Below are 24,072 nucleotides of genomic sequence, written 5' to 3'. Positions count from 1 at the left end.
TGATTGGTGACCGACCACGTCACGTGATAATCACGCCCTTTCGTCTCCAAGCATCAAAATACACAATTCATCGTCTTACCTAAAACGTCCACAGGCTTCCAGCACCTTACGATAACGACGGGACTGCGCCCCAGCACCGAAGGACTCACGAACTCTTGGAGCTACGGTGCATCTGTTCGACACATTAACGTTTGATACCACGTGGTCACTCAACAGCGCAACCAATCAACTGCGATTTGACACGGTTTGAAATGGAAGGAAGGAAGGAAGGACGGAAGTACTCGAGAAAAGAACGTCGGTACCCGACGGACCTGTACCAGTTCTGGTATCACTCAGAGATGCTGTGAGTGAATGGCTCGGCACAAAACTGCACGACTATTTGCGAACGAATGATGTCACGAGAGACGCTGTACCCCCCAGAAACCGCAGTCTGGTGGCGCAAGTTAATCCCACTTTGCGTCCTGACACTCGGTTGCGCCACTTGGGGCAGTTTGAGCGACCGACATCGTCGTTCTGATAACACCGACAGCGAGACTCTTTCGATGTTGGCGAACAGACGCCAACTGTTCTCTTTGCGTCCGGCCAAGCGATTCGGAACACGAACGCAGTTTAGGGGGGGGTTGTCGCTGCAGTCCACGGAACACGGAAAAATTATCTCGTATGCCCTCGGGCATATATTTCAATTCGGAATGTTCGATATGCGTGTCATATCTCACTGCCACGAGAAAACGTAAGAGTGCTTATCGGACAGCGAATCGGAGAGAGCAAGCCACTGACGCATTCAAGGACGAAAGTTACCCTGGCGCCCAGACGTCTGGGAGACTACAAAAAAAGTTGTTTCGGAACATACAAACAGCAGCGGCCCCAGGAGTTGGTGTGGACGCCGCTGCACCGAAACCAACTGCGGACACACGCACGCAAATTAGAGGCTGGACTTACCTTCTGGTTTCAGCCGGTCCCTCGCAGACCTGCAGTAGGGGGGCGGAGGCGACTCTGGAACAGAAACGAATCAGCTTAGACGATGGACGAGGACGCACTCGGTACTCCACACCGGAACAGAGATGAAAAGATTGTCACAGCGACGCAAGTTTTAAAAACAAATCATCTTCCGAACAGCGGTTTTACTCACAGATGACATAAGAAGTCACTCCAGTGAAGTTCAATGCAGTCGTGGCCAACGCAGAAGAGCGTCGCCTTTGGAGAAGAAATGTCGAAACTAATTAATTAATTAATTAATTAATATGAACAAGAGCGCACACACCGCACTGTCAAGACAGACAGAAATTTTGCTAACCACCGCCAGTTGCAGTTGAAGAACTGGGTTGTCGAGAACGATGTCACCTTCAAGTTATTAGCCGCAATTAAGCTTCTGGCTTCTGAAGGCGAAAGCCCGGTCCATTCTGGGTTCTGTGGAAGACGAATCCTTGAAATGGATAAAACTATTCAAAAACTGAAATGCCCACTCGAAGCAGAAGTTGGTCCGTGTAAAAACAAATGACGAAAACACAGCGTACTACCTGACGTCACGTGCCCACTCCATTCTGAACGAGAATTATTCATCGTGTTAATATTAAACCCTTGAAGGTACTTATTTTATTTTGTGACGTGTTATTTGAACTGCGTCTCATTTCATACGCTGTTCAAACTAGTTAAAAGTCTCGTCGTCACACGCACGTAGTTCCAAATAAGTGAACTAATTCACACATCGGTGCTAACATAAGCAACCAAGATTGGTTCTTAGACTGTTTAACACCGCTGCCTCAGCTACAAGGACTATCGGTGTCAGTGCAAGTGGGAAAACAGCCAAAGACTTGGAGACAGACAATCTCAAAGTCCTACTGAGGTTTTGTAAAACCACGGGGGGGAAACTCAGGAGCCGGCTGCCCGCACGACATCTGAACCGACCACCTCCCGGAAAACAATTTAGTTGAACGGACGTAACACGAATGAGCAGATCGGTTGCAAAACGCTTGAAACACAATTCCTGCAAGATGGCGACAGACCATCACGAAAAATGTCATGTTCTCTTCTCAGACATTATCCAACACTTCGGTCAGTCGCGGTGCGTGCCAGAGCAGACAACTTAAGATACCTCGGTCCCGCCTACACCCAAACCCCTCGCTCCACAAGTTCCAAACCTGCGCTCACGACTAATTCCATCCACCACGGAACGCAGCTGAAGCCTTACGTAATTCCTTCAGAGGCCTCTCCCTCAGCCGCGACCTTCAGCGGATTCCTCGGAATGAAATTTTGGGTTCCAGAGTCCATTCTGTCAGTCGGGCCCGCGCCATCGTTACGGACACAAGGAGGAAGGGGTGGGGGGAGGAAGCACAGCGCACCGTGCCGGAGAATCTATGGAACAGGCGTCGAGGTGCGGCGGACTGATGGACGGCAGCGTCGTTTCGGTATTTGGGGGAGGCCTAGATTCCACACCGACTGCTTTTAATGAAAACCTAACGAGAAACATAAAGGAATTATAAAGGAAAGTCGTACTTTTAAATTTCAAAATTTTAAATCTGTTTCCCTGAAAAGTGAACGTTTCTGTACCGTTACGTGACCCAGACCCTAGGATAAAACGACACCCTGTATGTCCCGTTCAGGAAATCTAAGACAGATGAAGCAACGTCCCATGTCGGTTCAAGCAGTCGCGCCTGTCTTGGCTTAATTAAAGCCCGCTGCTTATCCAAACATCGCCACGCGAGTCGTTACATGCCCCAGACAACGAACGGGAGACTCGACACGTACGAGAACGTTCCGCAAGTGTGTTCCTGGACCTGGAGCGGCGGTATTCTTGGCCAAACGTACTTCATCAAGACTTAAAAATTACCTCTCTGCGGCTCCGGTTTGAAAACTGCCGACGTCTGCCTGGACACGTGTAAAAGGCCTAATCACCACCTTCCAAACCCAAATATGATCTTGGAATTTCCTAATTAAACTGTCGCCCGGAATAACAATGCCGTATGAGCGTTAATTGCGTTTCGCAATCACACTTCGCAGTTCAGTCACCCGCCTCGGAAGCGCGCACATCAAGCTGATAAGATGGTCTCCAAGTGCTGACAAGGCCAGAGCATCCTTCATCCAACCAAAATTTTAACTGCGACCGGAGTCCTGAGCAAGCGAAGGGCGTCGTCCCTCGCTGGGTTACGTGAATCCAAACACACAGAGGCGTCTTGCACACTAACACGGGGTTAATGCACTGGCTGAAGGCCACGACTTTTCAAAACAGGAGCTACTGTTCATCCCAAAAGCCATTTTGTCCTGTAGGAAAATAACTTCGATTGGATGCATACCTGGGAGGTCGCGGTGGCTTTAGATGACTGTTTCTGCGACATGGGGGGGGGGGGTATCATTTTGGCTGAAGGGGAGACAGGACGTCAATTGCCTTACAAGTGACGAAAAACATGGAAAACCTCAGTCAGGGTGACCGAGTCGTTAGACAATATCTTGTTACGTTTTACGGATGTCCCTGGCTGCTCTGCAGAGCGCAAGTCCTCCCCGGTTAACCGTGGATAAATTCAGTTAACCTTTGGTCGGCATCAGTGCCTTTGTTTGTATCGTCTGCCCTTCCTCCAGAGGTTCTTAAAATCGACAAATTACTTCGCTTATAGATTTGGAGGCAAAAACTGTAAACAGAGGTACCAACCAAAATCTTCTGTTGGCAATGGTTCGCCATGGCAAGGAATATGACGACGGTCTTGCATCTCGTTCCTACTTAACTTGTGTGGGGTTAGGGACACATTTCCCGATTCTGCCGCGACACAGCAGCTCTTCGCCGGTTTCCATCGAAAGTGATGAAACGAGAGAGTAACGTCATATTATATCGGGTTTTTTTTAACTACAACTGCCAGGATTAGGGTGACTTTTCGACCACCCTGTACTATGGCACACGCAGAATCCTCCACATCCATTGCCTGCAGGCTGGCAGCTTCCCCTCGTCTACTCCTCACTCGCCCAGGTCGCTCTGCCCCAGGGAAAACGTCCCACGGACTGCACTTCCCCGGGTTTCCCAACCCAAAACTCGACTTGTCTCAATTCAACCTCGGGACGCTCTCAGCAGCCGCCACTGGAAGAACCCAGTAAACGACGAAAGATCCATCATCCCATTTCTTCGAGAACTCACTCGCTCGCAAAAGCGTTCTTCAGTCACGAGAGGAGTTGCGTCCGACCTCTCAGTAATATGTCGCCGCGATGCCAAGCAAGTTTAGGCCACTCACTGTTGAAGCGGCTGGCAAGTCCACAGCCACTAACCCTAAGAAGCCGATATTCGTTCGAATGGTATCGAAGAAAGGAAACAAAGATCAATGGTTGACGCCGAGAACCACGTGAAACGCAGATTTACTGATCGTTGGAGCATATACAGTTGCTACAAGAGGTTGGTTATGCCCTCTTAAGACTAACACGTGTGCGTCCTTTACGTCTGGGCGCAGAGTTCGCCGCTGATACAAGTTTCTTGAGCGCAGGCAGACGACACCTTCAACGCTCACGAACAATAAACCAACGCAGATGTTGGATTACGCGCGCCGCGCGTCTCACTCTTTAACTCTGTACATCCCTGCAAGCGACGTACGTGCGGCAGATGGACGGAAGCTGAAGTTGGATGCAGCCTCAATTAGCTCCACCAAGAAAGACGGGAACCGACCGAGCTGACCTCCAGAACACGCACGAAGCACGGGGTGGCCATTTCACGAGAATCCTCAGAAATTACGGGCCGCCAGTTTCGGACGATCGTCTGCGGAAGCTTTAAGAAGTACCTTTCATCGGCTGCTCGGAGGAGGAGGGGGGGACAGCCAGCCGGTCGGTCGGTCGGTCGGTCGGCCAGCAGCGAGAGACCGCGAAAGACAGACACAGACAAACGCAATTAGACGAGTGGCGCCAGCACCAGACGAACGGCTGGCTCGCGAAGTACCCGACACACGATCATAAATCTCTCAGCCGAAGTCGTCCGTACGCGACCTATTCAAAGCTAATACGTAAAACAAACGCCTTCCAAGAACCGATTATTTCATGGCATGGGATGAAATCTCACAAATGCATTTTAAAGGCACCATCAATACATCATGACGAAACAATTACGAACATCGAATTTGAGCGAAATCAGAATTGTCGGCGTCCTGAAACAAATCGGTGCTCGCCGCTTCCTTCTTTTGTCTTCCGACATTGTATTCTAAGCCCACGGCCGCTCACAGGACCTCGGCTGTGTCCCTCGAAATAACTGCGATGACATGAAACAGAGCTCTCTTCCGATTTTCTGCAAAACGAGGCCGACAGTCTAGTAAAGTTACGAACAAATACGATAAAATATGCCCTCTTCTTTCAGACCGTTGAAACAAAAATTTCACGGTGCTTAGAGCTTTGACTTAAGGCACAGAAAAACCGCGTTCGATAAGAACAAATTCAAACAATCGCTAAAATTGCAACTCGTCGTACGACTGTGTCGAATTATCGCATCTCTGCGAGGACGATCAGTTCCCGGCCATCTTTTACGCCAAAACGTTGCTACGACCACACAGACTTCGGCAAAGTTTCAGGGAGAACTCGTGACTGCTTCCATGTTGGTGGCGAAGACAGCCAAGAGTTACGCAACGCAAATGTACATCCGCCTTTCCGCTAAATACCTTTCCTCTGTCAGTTTCGTGCAGAGCCGGAAAAGTTGTCAGACTTAACCTCTAATGCCGCGATCGGCAGACGCTGGGCACTAGCAAGCGAAGGATTTTCTGCCATCGTTGTACGGTTATGCCACAAAATACACGCGAGTGTCCCACAATCCATAATTACGGAAGTCCGCCATGTTTGTATTGACGATTGCTAATTAGAGGAAATGAAAAAAAAAGGCTAGCGACTTCCAACGGCAAGTCATTCATAAAATTCAGAGAAAATGGTGGACAGTTCGAAGTCGGTGGCAGGCACAAGGACACCGATAGAGCGGCTAGTGGCGTCACGTGACGAAATGTCAAGCCTGTATTCCGTCGAAACGAAGAAATAAGACCCAGCGACGTCGAAGTCCCGTGAACGAGTACCCAAAAAAAAAAGGCTCGCAAATCTGAGGACGATTTTAAATCCTTAAGCACGACCTCCAGTGACCACGCGCGAAAAACTGTGTTTCTCTGCGTCATTCAATTCATTGACACCCTGTGCAATGCAGATGTTTGCTGTCGTCTCCTGCACTGGCACAAATTTAGCCGAAGGTCGAGGAGTTCAAAACTTCTCTGCACTTCTTCGAATCGTAGCGCCAATCTGCTAAGAACGCGCATTCCACACACAATGATTCTGTAAGGGGCCAAATGTTCAATAATAAATTCAAAGGACACTAAATTTGGGATTCGCCTCAATCGTGTCCCGACTGAGGACACGGCTCGCGAGGGAACGGATGTTTCCAGCACGTTCACATCCAACGAATGACCAAACCAACTGGTGGCGTCGGCTGGACTCGTTTCGTAACAGTCTCCAGGAGTCTGGTCCAAAGAATGTTCCTGAATCATGAAACTCTCTGTGACCTCTTCAAGGGCAAACGCGAGAGGACAATTCTGTTGAAATTTGTACCGCGTCTCTCTCACGCCGATGAACGCGCGGGAGTCCTAAGCGCGCGTTTTAATGAACAACACTCTCGAAAAAAAGTGGCCCTGCGCAGTTCCTGGCGATGTGAGCGCGGCAGCACAGTCCGCCATTTGCGTCGGCCTATACATAGCTCTCGTTGACGTGACGGCTATCTGGGCCACGTCGCACCCACACGAACGGACGGACGGACGGACGGACGGACGGACAAGGCGCCATATCGTCGTGACAGCGCCGCTATTCTAGTGGCACATCCGTTCAAGATTCAGGTCCAGCGCTCGCGAATAACTGACGCTTAATCTGCTTAAAACTTCTGGATCGCAGTTTTTCGAGGAGTCACCAACAGATTGAGAAGCATGGAGCACGTTTACAGTCCATATGTTAGCTACTCTGTTAACTCCGTAAATAATTCTTACTGGACTCTGGAACGTGGTTTGCGTCGGTCCCAGAGGACACGCTCACTGGGGCAGTAGAGGAAATGAACTTTACATTTCCTGTATATTACTGCATAATTCATGACTTGACAAGCGAACAGCAGCATTTTCCAGAACGTCAGTTCTGACTGACGGTTTATGCAGCCCAAATGCAAACTTGGCAAACAGAAGGCGGTTCAACGCTTTGAACCTAACGAACAAACGATGCAACTTACTTTGTGGATTAGATTTCAAAATTCAGTGGTCGACAAACGACGAAACTTCACTTAGTATCTCCACGCCTTATCCCTCCTACCTTTTCCTTACATCCGGATGTTCAACGACGCAAGGGACAGGAGAACAGCACAAACTACGAATTCATTCAAAGAACTGCGCAATGGTCAGGGCAGGATACACGATCAACGCCTGGCTTCGAAATGCAGAGGAACGGAGGACGATCAGTGGAATGAGGTCTGAGAGCTGTTGGGTGAGGCCTAGAAGGACCCAGCCTGGGGAGAAGTCAGTCGGTGCAGTTCCTGGTAACTGTGACGTTATCATCTGCTCTGCAAACATTCCATCACGCAGTCACAACGGACTAAACAGCCGGTCCAGAGAGAGAACAGAGGGCGAAATCTGGGCAGAGTCAAAGGGTTCCCGTTTGAGAATATTTGGAATTGCGGGCAAAAGGGACAGCCACCAACTGACACGTGCAGCCACTCGGGTGTCCTGCACGTGTTCTGTTACAACTGAGCGCCTTGGAAATTAAGACGAGAAGCGGCCTGCTCAAAGTTGATTCCAAATCTCGCCATTAGCTCAGTAATGTTCTTGAACGAAAAACGCCTTGGCACTCCACATACTTTTATTTGGTTAGATTTTGTTTCGTTCCTATTCGATGACGCCGGAACAAAGAATTCCACATTCCACGCCGTTTGCCATGTGCACATTCACAAAGGCACGTCTCGCACACAGCATTTGGGGGCGGGTGCCGCCGACTGATGGAGAGCCAATGCCAAAATCGAACGTGCGATGCGCACTTCTTCAGTCGACAGGAATTAAGGCCACGGGCCTGATCCGATTCAGAACTGATTCTGCCCACTCACGAGATCTCCTTGGACAGGAGGCCCCTTCATTTACGCGGGAAAACGCGGACAGACATCCGCTTCAGCAGCTCGAAGACGCGAGTTCTCCGCAAACACGGCGTCCGAAGATTACGGGGGCATGGAGACTGAGGGTGCGCCTCAGAAAACGTGTTGGGTGAAATATTCTTAATAATAACGCGTGCTTACGCGTACTTGGGAACCGAAATTACTCGGCACGTCCATTCCTCAATCCTATTTAACATTGTACAGGTCAGGCCTACTTCTTACTACGACCGAAGAATTCCCTTTCTGCAGCGAATGACAAGAGGAGTACTGAGTGGAAACTGCACAGGCCGGGACAAGCTCTTGTGCAATCATTCCGATTGCGTTTATCAGAGAGATTATGATCGCTGCGATGAAATTATTATATCATATCATATTAATAATCGGAATTGCAAACTATCACTTGCACTGCAGACCAGAATGTGTGATGCTGCATACCCGGTTCGGATCCGCTGACCCGAAGGAGTGGGAAACACAGAACGTACTTCGATTTCAGTGTCGAATCCTTCGGAATACACTAGCAGCCTCCAGGGAGCAGGAACTCCGAAGTGTCGCTGGCTGCAGCGGATCTGTTCCTTGACACACACTTCCGGCGTCCGAGGTTAAAGGCGCGCATAGCCTGCGTCAGCGACGACGCGGAACAGACGAAACTGATATTCAAATAATTCTCGGACGAAGTATTTCTCCATTATCGTGTAGCGAGGCCTCCCGCACGACGTCCTGCTTATCTGCCGAGACACTAGGCGACGGCGAGTCGCTCTGTCGGCGCCAATCATGGCAGCACGACCTCCCTCAAGTTTCATGAAGGGCACTTCTACGAACCAAGTCGACTTTCCACTTATTCTCAACTGTTAGTCGAGAATTGAAATTCTCGAATCTCGTATCTGGACCTCGCGTCTGTCGATTTTCTTAATCGATTAACCCATTGCGAGACGAACACACACGTTGCAACATCGCGCGTATAAAGCTGACAGCCTTTCCCTTGTACGACGACTTGAAGCTTCAAGTGACGGCAGGCGCCTTCTGGTTTGTCCCGGGGCAGAATCTCATTCTTCAGCTTGCAAACAAATTTACTTTCCGACAGGCGGCGTAAAAAGCAGTAATTTGAGGCCACAGCTCTTCCGGGGTCCCCAAACACACACACACACACACACACACAGTGTGGAAACATTCATTGCCTTCAGCACCCCCGAGCATTAGCGTGGACATCGTCCGTCTGTTCAACTTTAAGACGTATTCGTCGACTCTTACCCAGTCATCAACAAAAGAAACTTTGCGATTTAAAGCCTAAACCTTCCGTAATGTTCACGAAAATGCACGAACAAAAGTTCTAAATGTTTTGTTTATTGGAAGTACCAAAATCTGCGCATTTCAGAGAAAAATTATTCTTAAAAGATGACGCCAGTTCAACTGCTGACCACACGAACATTCCCAATCCCCTTTTTGGCATGAACGCGTGATTATTTAAACATTCTTGGGCTTTTGGAACGGGACCTGCGTACCGTCTGATTCATCAAAGACAGAAATTCGTGAAGGAACGCGGGAACACGACGACCCCTGGTGCGCCTGTCTCGTGCGATAACTAGCAAAGTTCCTCTTATCAGCTGCTCGTCGTTGAACACACGTAATCATCTAAATTTAGGAGCTTGTAGTAATAAGCATCCCGTCGGCTCTCTTTTGTCTTCTAGAAGAGGAGAATTAAGGCAGACATTTTTTAATTAAGGTCACGCAGTTCGAGTAACTGCAGATGTCAAGCCGACAGAAATAAATGTAATGAATAATCTGCCCGCTACGACTTCTGAAGAGAATACAATGCGCGTCGCGGCCATGACAAGCGAACTCGTACTTCCGAGAAAGCTCCAGACAGCGAGCGAAACTTTCGGAATCGTCTCTTACGACTTCGGATACGATCTGGCAGATGTGGGCGAACTGCACGGGCGGCGGGTAGCCCCGGCCACGCACGCCTGCGGAAAACGTCGATTTCAGGTTTCTTGTTCTGCATCGCAGTTCAAGCCAGCGCGAAAATTTCGTTTTACGCGTTTTGAACGTCATTCTTAATGGCATGAACAGCGTCTGGTTTGCCATTCAAATCCTTTGGCGAATACATCAAAGTTCACTGCCCAAGGGCCCAACTTCAAACGCGTTCCAATTCTTTCAAACGTTTCGCTATAGTAAAATTAACGGTTGGGGGGCACAAATGCGTCTTGGCGCCGGACACTCACAGACTGACCGCCTCACGACGCAAGGTTAGCACGTGTCTGAACGTGCGCCGAGGTCCCTCCGTCACTCTTGACAGGAAATCGACTCAACTATGGTCTCGAAACCGGACGATTCCGTCGTCTGACCGACATTAAGAAGAGCCTTTGATACACAAAGGGAATTACCGACTGCCACACACATCCGAGAACTGAAGCCTCGCATTACGAGTTCATTTTACGCCCGTACAAAATCGTATGGGTCACTCTTAAAGGTTTATTCGCCACCAGGAACGAAGTTTGGTACCGAAAAGCTTGTTGTTGCAAGACGAGCACTCAACTGCCTCGCTGTTCGGAGTCCCGTGTTCGAATCCAGTCCGTCCACCCCAGGATGAACCGCGCACTAATGCTGGCTACTTACGTTGTCACTCGGGTGACATCAGACCCCCCCCCCCACCCGAAAGCGGAACGAAATTCAGGTCCTCGGAGATAAACAGTATTTTGAGCTGGAGGCCGCATTTCTTATCGTTCTCTTTCCATATCGAAAGCAGTGACGTGCAGTTCAGAGGCCGACGTGCTACGTGCTCGACGCGCCGCCTGACTTTGTAATAAAATCACGAACGCAGTGCAAATTTAAAACATGGACGCAACGCCATCGCCAATCTGGGCTCATGTTTAATGACCCTCGCCTTGTGAACTGCCTTTTCTTCGAAAATGTTACACGCAGGCAGTCGACAAAAGGTCTCTGTCCGTTTCTTATTCCACTAAACAATTTGTAAGACGCCGCCGCCCGTCCGAAAAGCTTCCAAAATTTACATCATTACACAATGCCTGAACAAATAAACTTACAGCAACCCAAAGACGAGAAACGAAAATGATCGCTGCCCCACGAATCACCAAGGAACGCGTTTTAAATTCAAAATCAAAGTTAATCGGTACCAACCCCCCCCCCCCAAAAAAAAAAAAATACGACTTTCCGCGCAAATGCGCTGGAAGTTCCAGGCGCGCGGGCACTTACGAGCATCGGGAAACACGTGCTGTTCCTTGCGCCTAAAACAAGCTCAAAATGGGAAGGCTGCGCCCCTTTCCAAAACTGATTCCGTTGGCAATGCGAACCGGGGCTCTGAACTGCAAGTTCCACGTCACAGATCGGAGTGGAGCGAACATTTCCAGTCACACGCCAGGATCATTTACTTATTGAACGACGTCTAGGATAAACAAATGCAAACGCAGAGAATCGTGAAAAGTGGACCGAGCCTTTTGACTTCTGTGGTCACTGCACCAGCGCTCGCTCAGTTGGACGAGGGCGTCTCCTCAAAAAAAAAAAAAAAAAAAACCAGCACAATCGGGCAGGGGCACTCGCTGTTACGAAACGATGTTAACTCCTGGCGGTGCAGTTCAATATAATTACAAAACGCCAACCTGACACTCTGTAAAACTGTAGCACATTTTCAAAAAATAGCTTCAAAATTTTATAATGCACTTCATTTTTCCGCCGAAGTTCTCGAAGGGTAACCCCCCCCCCCCCAAAAAAAAAAAAACTACCTCGAATTGCTTTGTAATAACAAAATGGCTGAACGAGCTTTAAACTCCATCACCACGTTTCACTCGCGCGCCCAGGAAAACATTTTACTGTAATGGCGTCTCACCTGGTTTGCAGAGCCGGCTCCAGTGGTACGGATTGCAGCAAATGTACACGGTGTCTTTGGAAGATCTGCACACGGGCAGGCGCTTGAGCTCGGCGTCTTGCCTCAGATCTGGCCACCGCCAAAGCTGGCAACAGAGCAATCGAGGGTCCAGCAACGGAGGCTGATCGCGGGGCAAGAGCACGCACGCAGACAGATCCGCCCCACGGCTCTCCACAGCTGCTAGCAGCATCTCCAACTGGCTCTCTTTGAGCCGCTTCAACAAATAGCTTCGAACCATTTCAGCACTGTAACACTGTTGTTGTTGCTGTTGCGAACAGGAATTTGTGTGTTTGCTGCTGCAACAACAACAGCAGCAATACGAAGGAGTGGGGGAAGACGAGAACGTTTCTGTTTCGCCCGAGGCCTCATGCTCTCTTTTCACCACACGCGCCTTCCAGAGGCGTCTAGCTAAAGTGTTCCGTTTGGTCCGGAACATGAAAGAGCACAGCTGCGTCTTCCAGGGTTGTGTCGCTTCGTCTCGTGAGGAAGGGCATTTGGGAGCCACTATAGGTACTTCATACACAAGGGGGTCACAACGAACTGATATAAAATCAAGTGATGCTTCCGGTCGCCAATCACGTGCGACTTTTTTGAAACACCTCAAGCAGGCGAATTTATACGCATGCTCTCTCTTAAAGAGAATTACAAATCGAATTCCTTGTTAACAAAATATTTTGGTCCCTTGTCAATCGCGACTCTCTACGTACCATCATTATTGGCCATGATGAGAGCATTATGGCACCTAGAATTAATCGTATGGCTGCCTACACACACACACACAGCGCGTAAAACCACATTTCTACTTGCCTCAAATTATCTCTACGAGACTGGTCCACATAGACGCCAGTCATCACATTATCTTGATTTCAATTACGTGCACGTATGAATCACATCAGAAGTCCTTCACCATCAATCACTGTGTCACTCGATACTGAAATCTGCCACATGCGAAAAGATTCTTGCCGACCTCCACAAGCAAAGCACATCACAGAACACGAAGGCAAACAAAATTCTGGCGTACTGATACAGATATGAGCTAGCACTGCGTTGAAACTGGTTTTCATTCTAGTCCTTCTGTTACTTTTTCAGTCAAAGCTTCCATTTGTGTTACTTCGTTGTGCGGAAGGAGAATTTGTTTCCCTGAACACTGTACGTTTGAACAATCGAAATGAATCCATCGTTACACATCATTTCTTCTTTGCGCGAACTACGTATTAATAGCCACCGCACACTAGCACAGCCATGTAGTAACTGATGCGTCTGACTGTCGGGTCTTGATCCACGAGATACGAGCTGAAGAGAGACCGAAGCGCACTTAGAAAGAGACGGAACCACTCACGAGTTCCACAACAGGCCGCTAGAGGCGCCATCATTTGAACTCGACCGAGCCTGAGGGGAAGTCGTCATCAGATCGAACGCTTCAAAGCAAGACGGGTCTAAAGACGATCAAACATGACACTCGGTGGTGAACGGACTAAAAGATCAACTTCAAAATTGTATGCCACACGGATTTAATCTCTGACACTATCTGAACATTTTTTTAAAACTCCATGCGCGTCACGAACACATTTTGATGGGTCATTTACTGGTCTGCTTAAAGACACCTTCAGAAGTGCACGGCGGTTGTGAATAAACAGGGAGGCGGTGGAGGCATCAGCGTTCGCCGTTCGTCAGGAGGGACTGAGACTGGGTGATCCGGGCGTCCTCGGAAGGCTCACAGAAGGTGATCGATCACCCGGATCAACCAAGTGGTCTGCCGATCCAGAGACATCCGAGGACGAAGATGGTGCTGGTACACCTGGACAGACTCGTTAAAATATCAAGGGACCAGTCGCGACAAGCCAGCAGCCGACCTCTCGCTCAGCTCACGCCAAATGCTGGAAGCGACCAGAACCACGCCCTCCCACAAAGCACTCACTAAACAGCAGAAATTTAAAGCGTAAATTTAAAGAAAAATACAAGATTGTAAACGGAGAAATGTACACGGATTAAGAGTCCAAAATCGACAGCTCTTGCAGCATGAGCGGACATGACAAATGCATGCGAAATTTTAGTGGGGAAGCCTCTCAGACCGCTTCTTAGGCAAAAGGCGGGTAATAAGACACTGGCGAGCTTCGAAGTGAACGTGAAAGGCGGCACATTCCTTGCAAACATTTCGAAACATTAGCGCAAACGCTGCAGCTCGTTCGTGCTGCCCGCGTTTACAACTGGAACACTTTGTGCCACTCTTGCAGTAGAACGCTTGTAACGGTAGGCGCGGCGCTTGAGAGCGAGGCGCCCGGAACCGGGGAAGAACACCGAAACGTTGCGTCGGACACCCGCGGCCTGTTGCTCGATGAATGGACCCTGCCACTCTCTCATCTGCAGGTCCCGAAGTTGCTTTCCAGAATCCTCCTGCGCGCAGCACAAGCCAAGCTTTCGCGGTGGCTGTCGACAAATCTTATCGGGCTATCAGCAGTGACAAATGGTTTAAGCCTGCCGACGTTTCGAGGACCATCTCCGCCCTTATCCTCAACCAATCAACCAAGCAAAAAGCTAACTGAGGGCGGAGTCCCTAGAAAGAAAAACGTGCGCTGACCAGAGAAGAAGACAGCTTCAAGGGTCACCCCCGATACCGCGCCGCGGTGCGGAGGTCTCGACCTCTTTATCAGCGGTGCTCTCGCTGAAAGGTTTATTTTTTTGTGGAAACTTGGGGGTCATCAGGAGACTCCAAAATCCCTTCTTTCGGTACCAACCTGAGGTCCGCACGAATTCTAGGGATGGAAATAAAAGCACGGAAGTCAGTCGATTCAACCGCAACGCAGGTCAGGTGGGCGCCAGCGAAGGGGCTTAGCCCCACTGCAACATTCGCCTTCACTACGCTTAGCCTCTGTCTGGACGTTTATTGGAACCAAGTTCATATTTAATTCTCCTAACAGTTCGTAGAAATCCTCAACGGGAATTGGCAGACACGATCTACTGGCTGATGTTCGTACAACGCGAACATCCAAGCCTTTATCCTGTGTACAAAGCAATGAACTCCATCTTTTGGTTGGCAAATCTGCTTCATTAAAAGCGCGAACGCAAAAGACCACTCTTAACACCTGGACATGGATCGGAGTATAATATTAAAGTGGGCATTGATTGGAGTGGCAGGACGTGACCTGCGTTCGCATGGTTCAGTAAAGCTACGAGTTCCTGCAAACACAGGGGGGATTTCTTGACCAGATGAGCGACTATTAGCTTCTCAATAATGACTGCTTCTCGGGCCAAAGTTTAAAATGGAATTTAATCATCGAATCTCCTCCCAAATTTGTTTACCTGTAAACAAAAATTTTACGCACAGCACCAACGGATTTTCTGGTGCTAAAAATTCATAAAATATGTTTGTCGTGCTTTAAAGGTGCAAATACCTCAAAAGAATATAAAAATGCGTGATTAAACACGTGCTCACCAAACAGAAAGTGATTCCACCTGAGAAAATCCGAGTTCCTTCGTCCTCGTAACGCACAAGTTCGTCGGGTCTTCAGAATCAACCCCCTCATCCCCCAACGCGCATGAAAGTGTCCGAGATAACTCAGCGGAATTTCTGTCTCGCTGTGTCAGCTTGCGAGCCGTTGGTTTTGTTCGATTTATCGTGGACGCCGTTCATTTGTTTTATTGCTACTGACAATAAATTTGTGGTCTTTACAGACCGAAGGCTGAAACTTTGTTCCTAGCATCTTCAATTATTTTCAGACTTTAAATGTCTTTGCGATATTGAATCAGCGGACACATTTGCCGATTTCTAAGATTGGCAGGAAGGAAGGAAGGAAGGAAGTGGAACCAAACAGAGGTAGCCCTGAGGGAGGGCAGAAGACCCAGGCGGTCGTTGGGACACCGTTCCTAGGACAACGGGCTGCTTGGGCACGCCTCGTGGGTCGGTGACAGCCGAGGAACCTGCCGCAAGTCGCTTCGTCCGAAGTCACCCGGGTCTGAACCCGGCTCCGCCCGCGGAGAAGCCACGGCGTTTGCCGGTGCTCACAAATTCAAAATACGTCGTAGCAACCGACGATGACGACTCCCTCCCTCACTTCGTGTTCTCGTTGTCACGACTGCGTGTGCAGTGACGTCACTCGCGGTGCTGCCTGCCATCCGGAGGCGCTGGGCTCCAGCTTGTCCGGCTCCAGAGCCCGCCCGGCGCCTCCAGTCTCCACAGACGTCGTCACGACGTCGACGGCGACCGACGTCTTCTTGTTTCCCTGCTCTAGATGCCGCGAGTCGCCGTCCTTCTTGTCGCCCCGAAGTCTTCTTCTCGTTTTTGGACCCAAAAAGGAAACGACGCTTACTGACACTGCCTGCAACAGTGGCACATCCACCCGCACCTGCAACGTTAAACTGCCCGGGCGCAGGGCAAGGCGAACGATCATTCTGGGCGCTGTCACGAGACATCGCGTAAGCCAGTTTTCTACAAGGAGCAGTTCTTAGCGGCCCCTTCTTTTTGGACTCTGTCCAAAATGTTTCTTCCTTCTTCCCTTGAAGACTTGAAATCTTAAAAAATTACTTCTCTCCCCTCTTGAAGCAAAAAGGGGGCAGACATCAAGTCGTCCGGTGGTTCCTCCCCGCTCCACTTTCTTACCTGAGACGAAGAAAGACCTGTGTTTCGAAACGTCGCGTTTTACGGTGCTCTAAGATTTAGAAAACACAAACAAACGATGGATAAAATGCACAAGAAATTCAAAGACGAACTGGATTAATTCTGTTTGCTGGCGTCACAGCGAATGACGCAGATTTGAGGTTTTCACGGCTGTCTTCTGGTAGACGTTTACCCACGTTTGCTGCCATCATCAGGGCGCCCTAATGATCGAAACAGTAAGCACCCTCTGAAACATCGGCCTCCATATCCGTTCGCCCAGCATCGACTACAGGATCCGAAGTCAGTCCATCTGTCCTCGAATACGGGGTTCGATACGAGAACTGTCGTCTTCGCTTTGTTTCCCGATCCACGGGAAGCGAATTGGGCCACGAACTCTGTGGAATCGTTGCCACTGCTTTAACTTTCAGCATTTCTGCTTCGCTGGAAAACTTTTCTGGAAAGTTCTCAAAATGAAAATAATGACGGGAAAATCTTCTGTGGTACATCAAAAGCAAATTTCTATTGTAAAATTCAGCAAAGAACCATACAATAATTAAAGTCGTTTCTAATCTTTCTTTAAAGATTTTATTATTTTAAAAGATTACCAACCATCCAACACGTAACTTGGCGATATTTTACATTGCAATATTTTATCCACTTGTAATACAGCGCGTATATAAATTATCTTTAAAATTTCGCTCGTGAATGAAACCTCTATGAAAAGTCCCAAACACACCGTTTGAGCGTAATCTGCGAGACGAAACCCGCATTCAACACGGACAGCGTCCAAACGACGTTCGAGCTCCATCCATGTCAGCCCCTGCAATTCTACGTATCCCCATCAGAAGTAGAAAGAATCGCGGGTAGTGATGTCCGGTGATCTGGCCGGCCAATCGGTTTGGCAAATGCCGATTAAGAGACGCGCACACAATCAAGCCCCGGTGTGGCGTTCGAAGAACACGGCAGGCTGCAGTTCTTGCAACTGTTGATAGACAAACTTCCCAGCACAGCCACGTAACTCAGATCAAACGGTCGTGCGACAGGCCACACTACATATTATTAATTTTGGGCTGTCTGCATTGCGCTCCGCTGTAGCTCGAGGGTGTTCAAATCCCCAGACGCGTAAGCTCTGTTTGTTGCCTTCCCTGAAACGCGGAACGTAGCCCCGGCCTCCTGAAACTGATGGCGTCATGTGATACGTCTTCTGAAACGTCTTCGTACCCGTACGAAGCACTCCACGCACTGGGCCTTCTCCTGCGGGTCCACGGCGACTGATTCGATTCACGAAGACGAGTGCAGTGCAGTGGGAAACGACGGACGCTGGAGTTCGGTGAAAATGTGAGACTTCCTCTCGCAGACTACGCTCAAAACACGTTTCTCCCACGAGTAAAGTTCTAAAGAAAATTTATACACACCCTGTACAGAGACAAAGGTCCACTGAATCTAAGCTGCTGTGTCAAATTCAATTGAATCAACAGAGAATAAAGAAATTTTTCGAAACTCGTCGAAAGTATATCACAATTCGATCGTTGTTTTGGAAAAGAGAAGATTGTTAAGAAGATAAGTGCGTAATAGTCGATAGCCAGATCATATTTCGAGAGGATAAACTTGTGTTTTAAAACTGCCTGAAGTCTAATTGCGATTTAAAATTAAAACTGTTGACAACTGCAGCCTGTTCGATCCGCAGCGCAGGGAGACACATTCCTGAAAGGGCGTGTACACCGAAACGTCTGTGCCAATTCAATCTGAAGTTACAATGCGATGCTTAGAAGGAGGCACGCACAGTCGCCACCCCCGTCCGCGGCGTGAAATTCCTGGCGACGTTTGTATTTCTCTGGTCGTGACGTCACTTGAATCCACTGACGGCCTCAAGCCACATAGACCACTGATGCACTCGTCTCCACTTTTCTCTTGCGAACGAGAAATGGCTCTTCGCCTTTCAGTCTACTCCTCGTACAACGTCGTTTTTTATTCGTCTTTACATTAAATGGAAAATGGAAAACAATGATTCAGTCTGGACGGAAACAGCCACACAGTGGGATTGTTTGCTTGTGGCTCGCGACCGCAAACACGTGCCCTGTTACATGGGACATGCCTTGGGCGGGATTCGAACTGAGCTATTTGTGAGTGCCCGTTGCCTGCCTGCTGGTTCTGACTTCGAGTCCGTCTTCGGGTAAGGCACAGAAGACTGAGCAGAGGAGACGCCCACGCTCCAGCGGGAACCGAATATCCTAAAAGAAACAATAGAAATATGGCGGACGCACAAACTTCTGAGGTGGAGGCGACACCACAAGTCTGTGAATGCAAACGAACAAGAGAAACATTTCAGGTAGGAATGTGAGATTTGGTGCCGTAATTTTCTAACACGAAGAATGAAAAGGCGTCCGAGACGCATCACTGAATCGGCCCAGTTACCGACTCCCGAACCGCAAGACAACAGGAAACTGCAGCTCTAAGCTGAGAAGAAACGCGGCGACCGACTTACCGTCCGTCCAGCTGTGCAATCGAAATTCCTCGGCAAAAGAAATGTTACCCCCCGGGAAATGACACAGGACACGGGGGGAATCCTCCCTCCTAACCACCGATGGCATGGCGGGTCTTGAAGAAGAGGCTGTCCTGAGCGGAACTAGAGAGCAGCTGCCGACCTGATCCTAACAACAGAACACTCGAGGCCGCAATCCACGGCTGTCAGGGGTTACGACACCTGCAGGCGAGAACAATTTCCACTAGTACAGACTTCAACTTCAAACTACGTTCTTCTGGGTTCTGGTGCCGTGTAGGCTCGAAGGTACTACATCCAGCGTTTCGGACAACGCGACTGCGACTTACGAGTCTCCGCGGCGTCGAAACCCGGTTGAACAACATCCGTCATCCTCGCGACATGACATTTGACTTTTTATCCTCGTCGCACGATCTAAAGCCAGTATTTTGGATCCACGGTGTAGATTAAGCTCTGAGTCACTCATGCATTAAACTAAGGAAGCCCCTGAAGATGGCCGTAGCTATAGGCCGAAACATGTAGTGCGCCGATTAACGATTTAATAAAAGGAGGAGAAATTTTAATTGGTCTAAAAGTTACGCGAGACGACAGCAGTGGCTTCCGACAGGGGCACAGACTCCTCTCCTTCCACCCGCATCCATCTAGGGGCTGATGGAAGAATGAGTGGAGCTATACCTCCACGTCCCTCGCGGCGTTCGTGTAAAACGGCGCCGAAGGTCTTGCGCTGGGCAACTGAGCGTGCACGACGCGTGGTACTCGGAGGGCCGCGCGACGGACAACACTGACCGGTGGCAGGAGAGGGGCGCTGGCTGGCGCCCGCCGTCACACAAACAAAGCGACGCCGACTCGGCCACATACAACGTGGCGACGCATTTTCAACTCAACTTGTTTGGCGCCGAAGCCAAAAACGGAGAGGCGCCCCATAGATAATGTTTTTGTGCAGGGCACAACGTTCACACAGCAGAGAGCGATCCTGACTCGTAAATCTTTTTAAATTATGTCACGGAGAAAGATAAGGTTAGGCTACCCGTTAAACCTGGTCTACATCACTCAACCAACGAGCGTCTGTAAACTAAAATATATTAGGGATTAGTATCAACAACGCGACTGAACCAAGCGGTCATTCATTTGTTATTCGGTCGACTCGCCCTCTGGCTTCGTCACAACGGACGCAGCTCGAAAGCTAAAGTAATTGGCTAGTCTCAATTCCCAAATGGATTTCTGGATCCCCCATCATTACACCAGATGACTCCTGTTTGTTAGCAGATGATAAATGCTCGACGTCTTCACAGTTTTCGCACACAGAAAAACGGATTCTCAGTTTTTTGCTTTTTAAAAACACGAACAACTATACGACCACAAATTTCTTTTTCGCCACGAACTCCGACGCGCATGCGCGTACAAAATGGCGCCGCAAATGAAGAAAAGAAAGGCTGACGTTTGAGAGAATGTTTCTTCATCAAGTTCTGTTAGGTAAATATTACATGGCCACTGGATCGTTTGCGAAATAAAGTCGCACATCAAAATGACTCAATCGAACACGACGTTCAACTGTCGACAGTCACACAGCCGACTTCATTACTAAGTTCGCGAAAGCCATCCTGAGCCAGCTCTATCCACTTCACTTGACATTTCCCAGCTTTAATAAATGCATATATCTAGAAACAAACGAATTTTCCTTTGCGATTTCCCAACCAAAGTTCTCTGAAGCGTGGAACACTTAAATTCAGATTTAATCGACCTAGAACAAAAGGTTGCGTCCAACTATCCTCGCAGTACAAAGCCGGGTTGCATGTCCGCAACAAACAGCTGTGTCTGTGACTTCCAGGAAGTCGGCAGGCACAAAGGCACACGAGCCCTCCAAAACTGAGGCCATGTTTTGGAATGTCCTTCCTCTTTCTGTTCATACGCGATGAAAACCAGCAAATAAGAAAGTGAGACGCTCCCTTCATAACATCGACTACAGCTTTCAGATTACGAGTTCTTTGCACAGCGCGTCACATGTCTGTCTCTCTGTCCGCACGATTCAACTCCAGAATCGCGGGACGGATTTCGATTAAATTTAACTTGGACAACCCTCAAATCGTACTTTCTAATTTTCTACACCAACAGACTTCAAATTGAACTGCACATGCTTCCCAGATGTGTTCCTCGCAGTTTTACAAAGCCACCTCAATCGTGTTGATTTCCATTACAATAGCTGGACATTTACAATTTATTTGTTCTTCGTAATATTAAATTGACGAGAATGCAAACACATTTCAGTTGGAAAACTATGAAAAAGTGAATGCATTCATAAGACATCTGTTATAAAAGATTATTTAGTATGGACATCAGTAAACATAGAAAATGCATCCCAGTTGTGTCAGATACGCGAAGCTTAATATCAGCCCTTCACATTGCAGAAGAGTCCCACTGTAATTTGCTTTATATAATAAGCACGACTAAACTCATGGAATCTGCAGCATTTCCACAGTGCTGAGCTCTGGTACTAGATGGACAAAGACGCAAAACAAAGAGCGAAAACTGAACTATGAATTGCACATGAACTCTCTTTGGCAGCAGCGTTCTGCTTATTTACCCACTTATGAACGCTGGACTGAAACTTCCCAGCTCTTCTTACATTTCACAGAAAAGTATTTCTATACAAAACTTCATTCAAAACTGGACCATCTACTGTTTGATTCAAAAAAAGATATCACTTGCATTTACAAAGGCTCGCAACAAATTTAGCAATGAAGTGCGCTCAGGAAATCAGACTTGGCTCAGGGCAGGACGTCTGGTGCCTGACAATAATACTGCTCCTAATGGCCCACTTGTGGCCAGTCACAGCACATAAACCCTGAAGATGGAAGCAGAAACAGTCTCCATTCTCACAGCTGATTGTCTGAGAACACTTCATTGCATTCAGTCAATGCAAAAGCTTCACATCTTATATAAGACAAGAGCTTAGAAAATGTACTCTAGTATCTAAACAAGTTTGTAATTACAGATGACTGCAAGATCTTCAACTTTTAACCATAAAATGCATGAAAAGGCTTTCAAAAGAGGATATGGTCCTGGTATGCACTGCATGAGGTGTCTAACAGATGTCAGTGTGTAAACTGTGTGATTCTATTTACTCCTATTATCATCTGATGGATGCTCAAAAAGAATTAATCAAAATGCACAGTCTTCTGAAATTTAATAAATAGTACTTGAGTAGTATGTTCAGACATCATTGCCACATGTAATCAAACACTATATTCAATATTCAAGCCCTTTTAAAGACAAACATATATGACTTCTGGAAAGAATTTATGACACTCAATTTACTGCTAAGGTTAATAATGTAAGTGCCCATCATACCACATTCTGGAGATTGTGACTGATTTCACAACTCTCCTTCCTGGTTCACTCTGGTTTGGTTTAGCGAAGATAGGTGAAGTCTGATTAGCTGACACAAAAAATATTTTGTGCTCTTACCATTCAGAAAGTTAACAACTAACATTACAGTCCGTTCAATTTAGGTATTAGTACTTAGTGATCTTCGTTTCCATACTATGTTGGGCAATGTAATTCGAAATACTGGGAAGTTCAAAAGTTGAGTTCACCATTTTGTAATTTTCAGCACACAGAATGAGTTTCATACCAAATGTTTAAAGAATGATATATATCAAATATGATAGCCGTCAAAGACAATAAAAGTAAATATACATGCCACATTATCACAGTAATTTCCACTGTACACAGACATAACCTCAATCTATAACCGCGTATCGCTATACAAAAGTTCACGGTCATAATTTGAATTACACTAGGTAAGAACAATAGAGTGTCCTCTCCAGCACGCACACGATGTCACCCAATGCGAAATTTCTCAAGAAATTAATATTTTACTTATGTTCACAATATAAAAACTATGTACACTAATCCAACCTAACCTAACACAGACTCTGTATATGTCGCAAAAATATACAGACAGAAAGTTAAAATTCGAGATAAAATAATATTTGTTATAACTTACCCATTACAGCAACATATCTCTGTTAATACACAACGTAACTAAATAATATATAAATACATCCTGCAACAAAATACTCATTCTATTAACCAACTAGTCACAGTACTACAAACATGTCTTAGCACTAGTGGTTGTCACACGTAATAACTATCGATATACGTAATCACTGTGTTAGTAGTTTTTGCGATAAACTGATATTAACTGACAATAATAATATTTTTTAGTCTGACTATATATAGCTATGGGGAGAAGCAATGATTTATTTTGCATGAGATTTTTCTTTCATTTGCAAGGTCAGGGAGAAAGCTTCAGTGGTTATGTATTGAGAGAGGTTTTTGGGTTAAATGGCTTCAGGTAACCAGGATTTGTGTGATCTGTATCCATCTTGATGGTTGAAAAAGTTGTGGGGGTGATTGGTTACTTCAGTTGGTACCCTGATGATGTGGGGACAGTAGGTATGGATGTTGTCCATGACTTATATTGAAGCTGATGGTGTGTTTAATTCCTGCAGTGTGTTTAGCAATCACTGCTGGTTCTCCAGTCTGGTGCCCCTAATGTGTTCCATAATCATGGTTGGGATGTGATGACCCACTTCAATTTATAGCTGACCACAAGAGCAGGGGATGGATGTTCTTGGGTTTCTTTGGGTCTGCAGTCCATGATATAATGGGCAATTCTTTCTGGTTCCATGAGTCATATATGTTCATACCAATTAACTTTGTATTACAAAGTTCTTTCATTCACATCATAAATGCATAAGAGTCGTTAAATATTTGTACTTCTCACCTGGTTTTTGAGAGTATGCTCAATAACATTCCTCCTGCATCTTAAAATGGCCACTTTTTCTGTCTCTCTCCTGAGCCATCCTTATTGAAACTGATTCATTCCATGAAGCAAAGTCCTTGAGAAAGTAACAATTTCTCAGTTAGTCAAGAAATTCCCCACCTTTTATACGACATAATTCACTGCCAATGGGCCCTATTGG

The 24,072-nt window shown here is 47.5% G+C and overlaps 1 protein-coding gene across 2 annotated transcripts in view; it reads right to left on the bottom strand.

The window, feature by feature from the left end:
* Positions 1 to 13,388, bottom strand: part of Dad (Daughters against dpp) — a 53,514-nt gene extending 40,126 nt beyond the window's left edge. The window contains exons 1-2 of one of the 2 annotated variants that reach the window (XM_022084927.2): positions 11,952 to 13,376; positions 940 to 993 (exon numbers count right to left, since the gene is read on the bottom strand). In XM_022084927.2, the coding sequence (XP_021940619.1) occupies positions 940 to 993; positions 11,952 to 12,426 (529 nt within the window). In that variant the 5' untranslated portion in view covers positions 12,427 to 13,376. Of the gene's footprint in view, positions 1 to 939; positions 994 to 11,951 lie in introns of both variants that reach the window. The other variant, XM_022084928.2, reaches the window with a different exon arrangement.
* Positions 13,389 to 24,072: the final 10,684 nt, after the last annotated feature.

The sequence above is a fragment of the Zootermopsis nevadensis genome, unplaced genomic scaffold (genome assembly GCF_977971745.1).
Source record: "Zootermopsis nevadensis isolate Lab colony 2312 unplaced genomic scaffold, Znev_1.0 Znev_ptg000001l, whole genome shotgun sequence".
Taxonomy (NCBI): domain Eukaryota; kingdom Metazoa; phylum Arthropoda; class Insecta; order Blattodea; family Termopsidae; genus Zootermopsis; species Zootermopsis nevadensis.
This window is presented reverse-complemented; position numbering and strand designations above follow the sequence as displayed.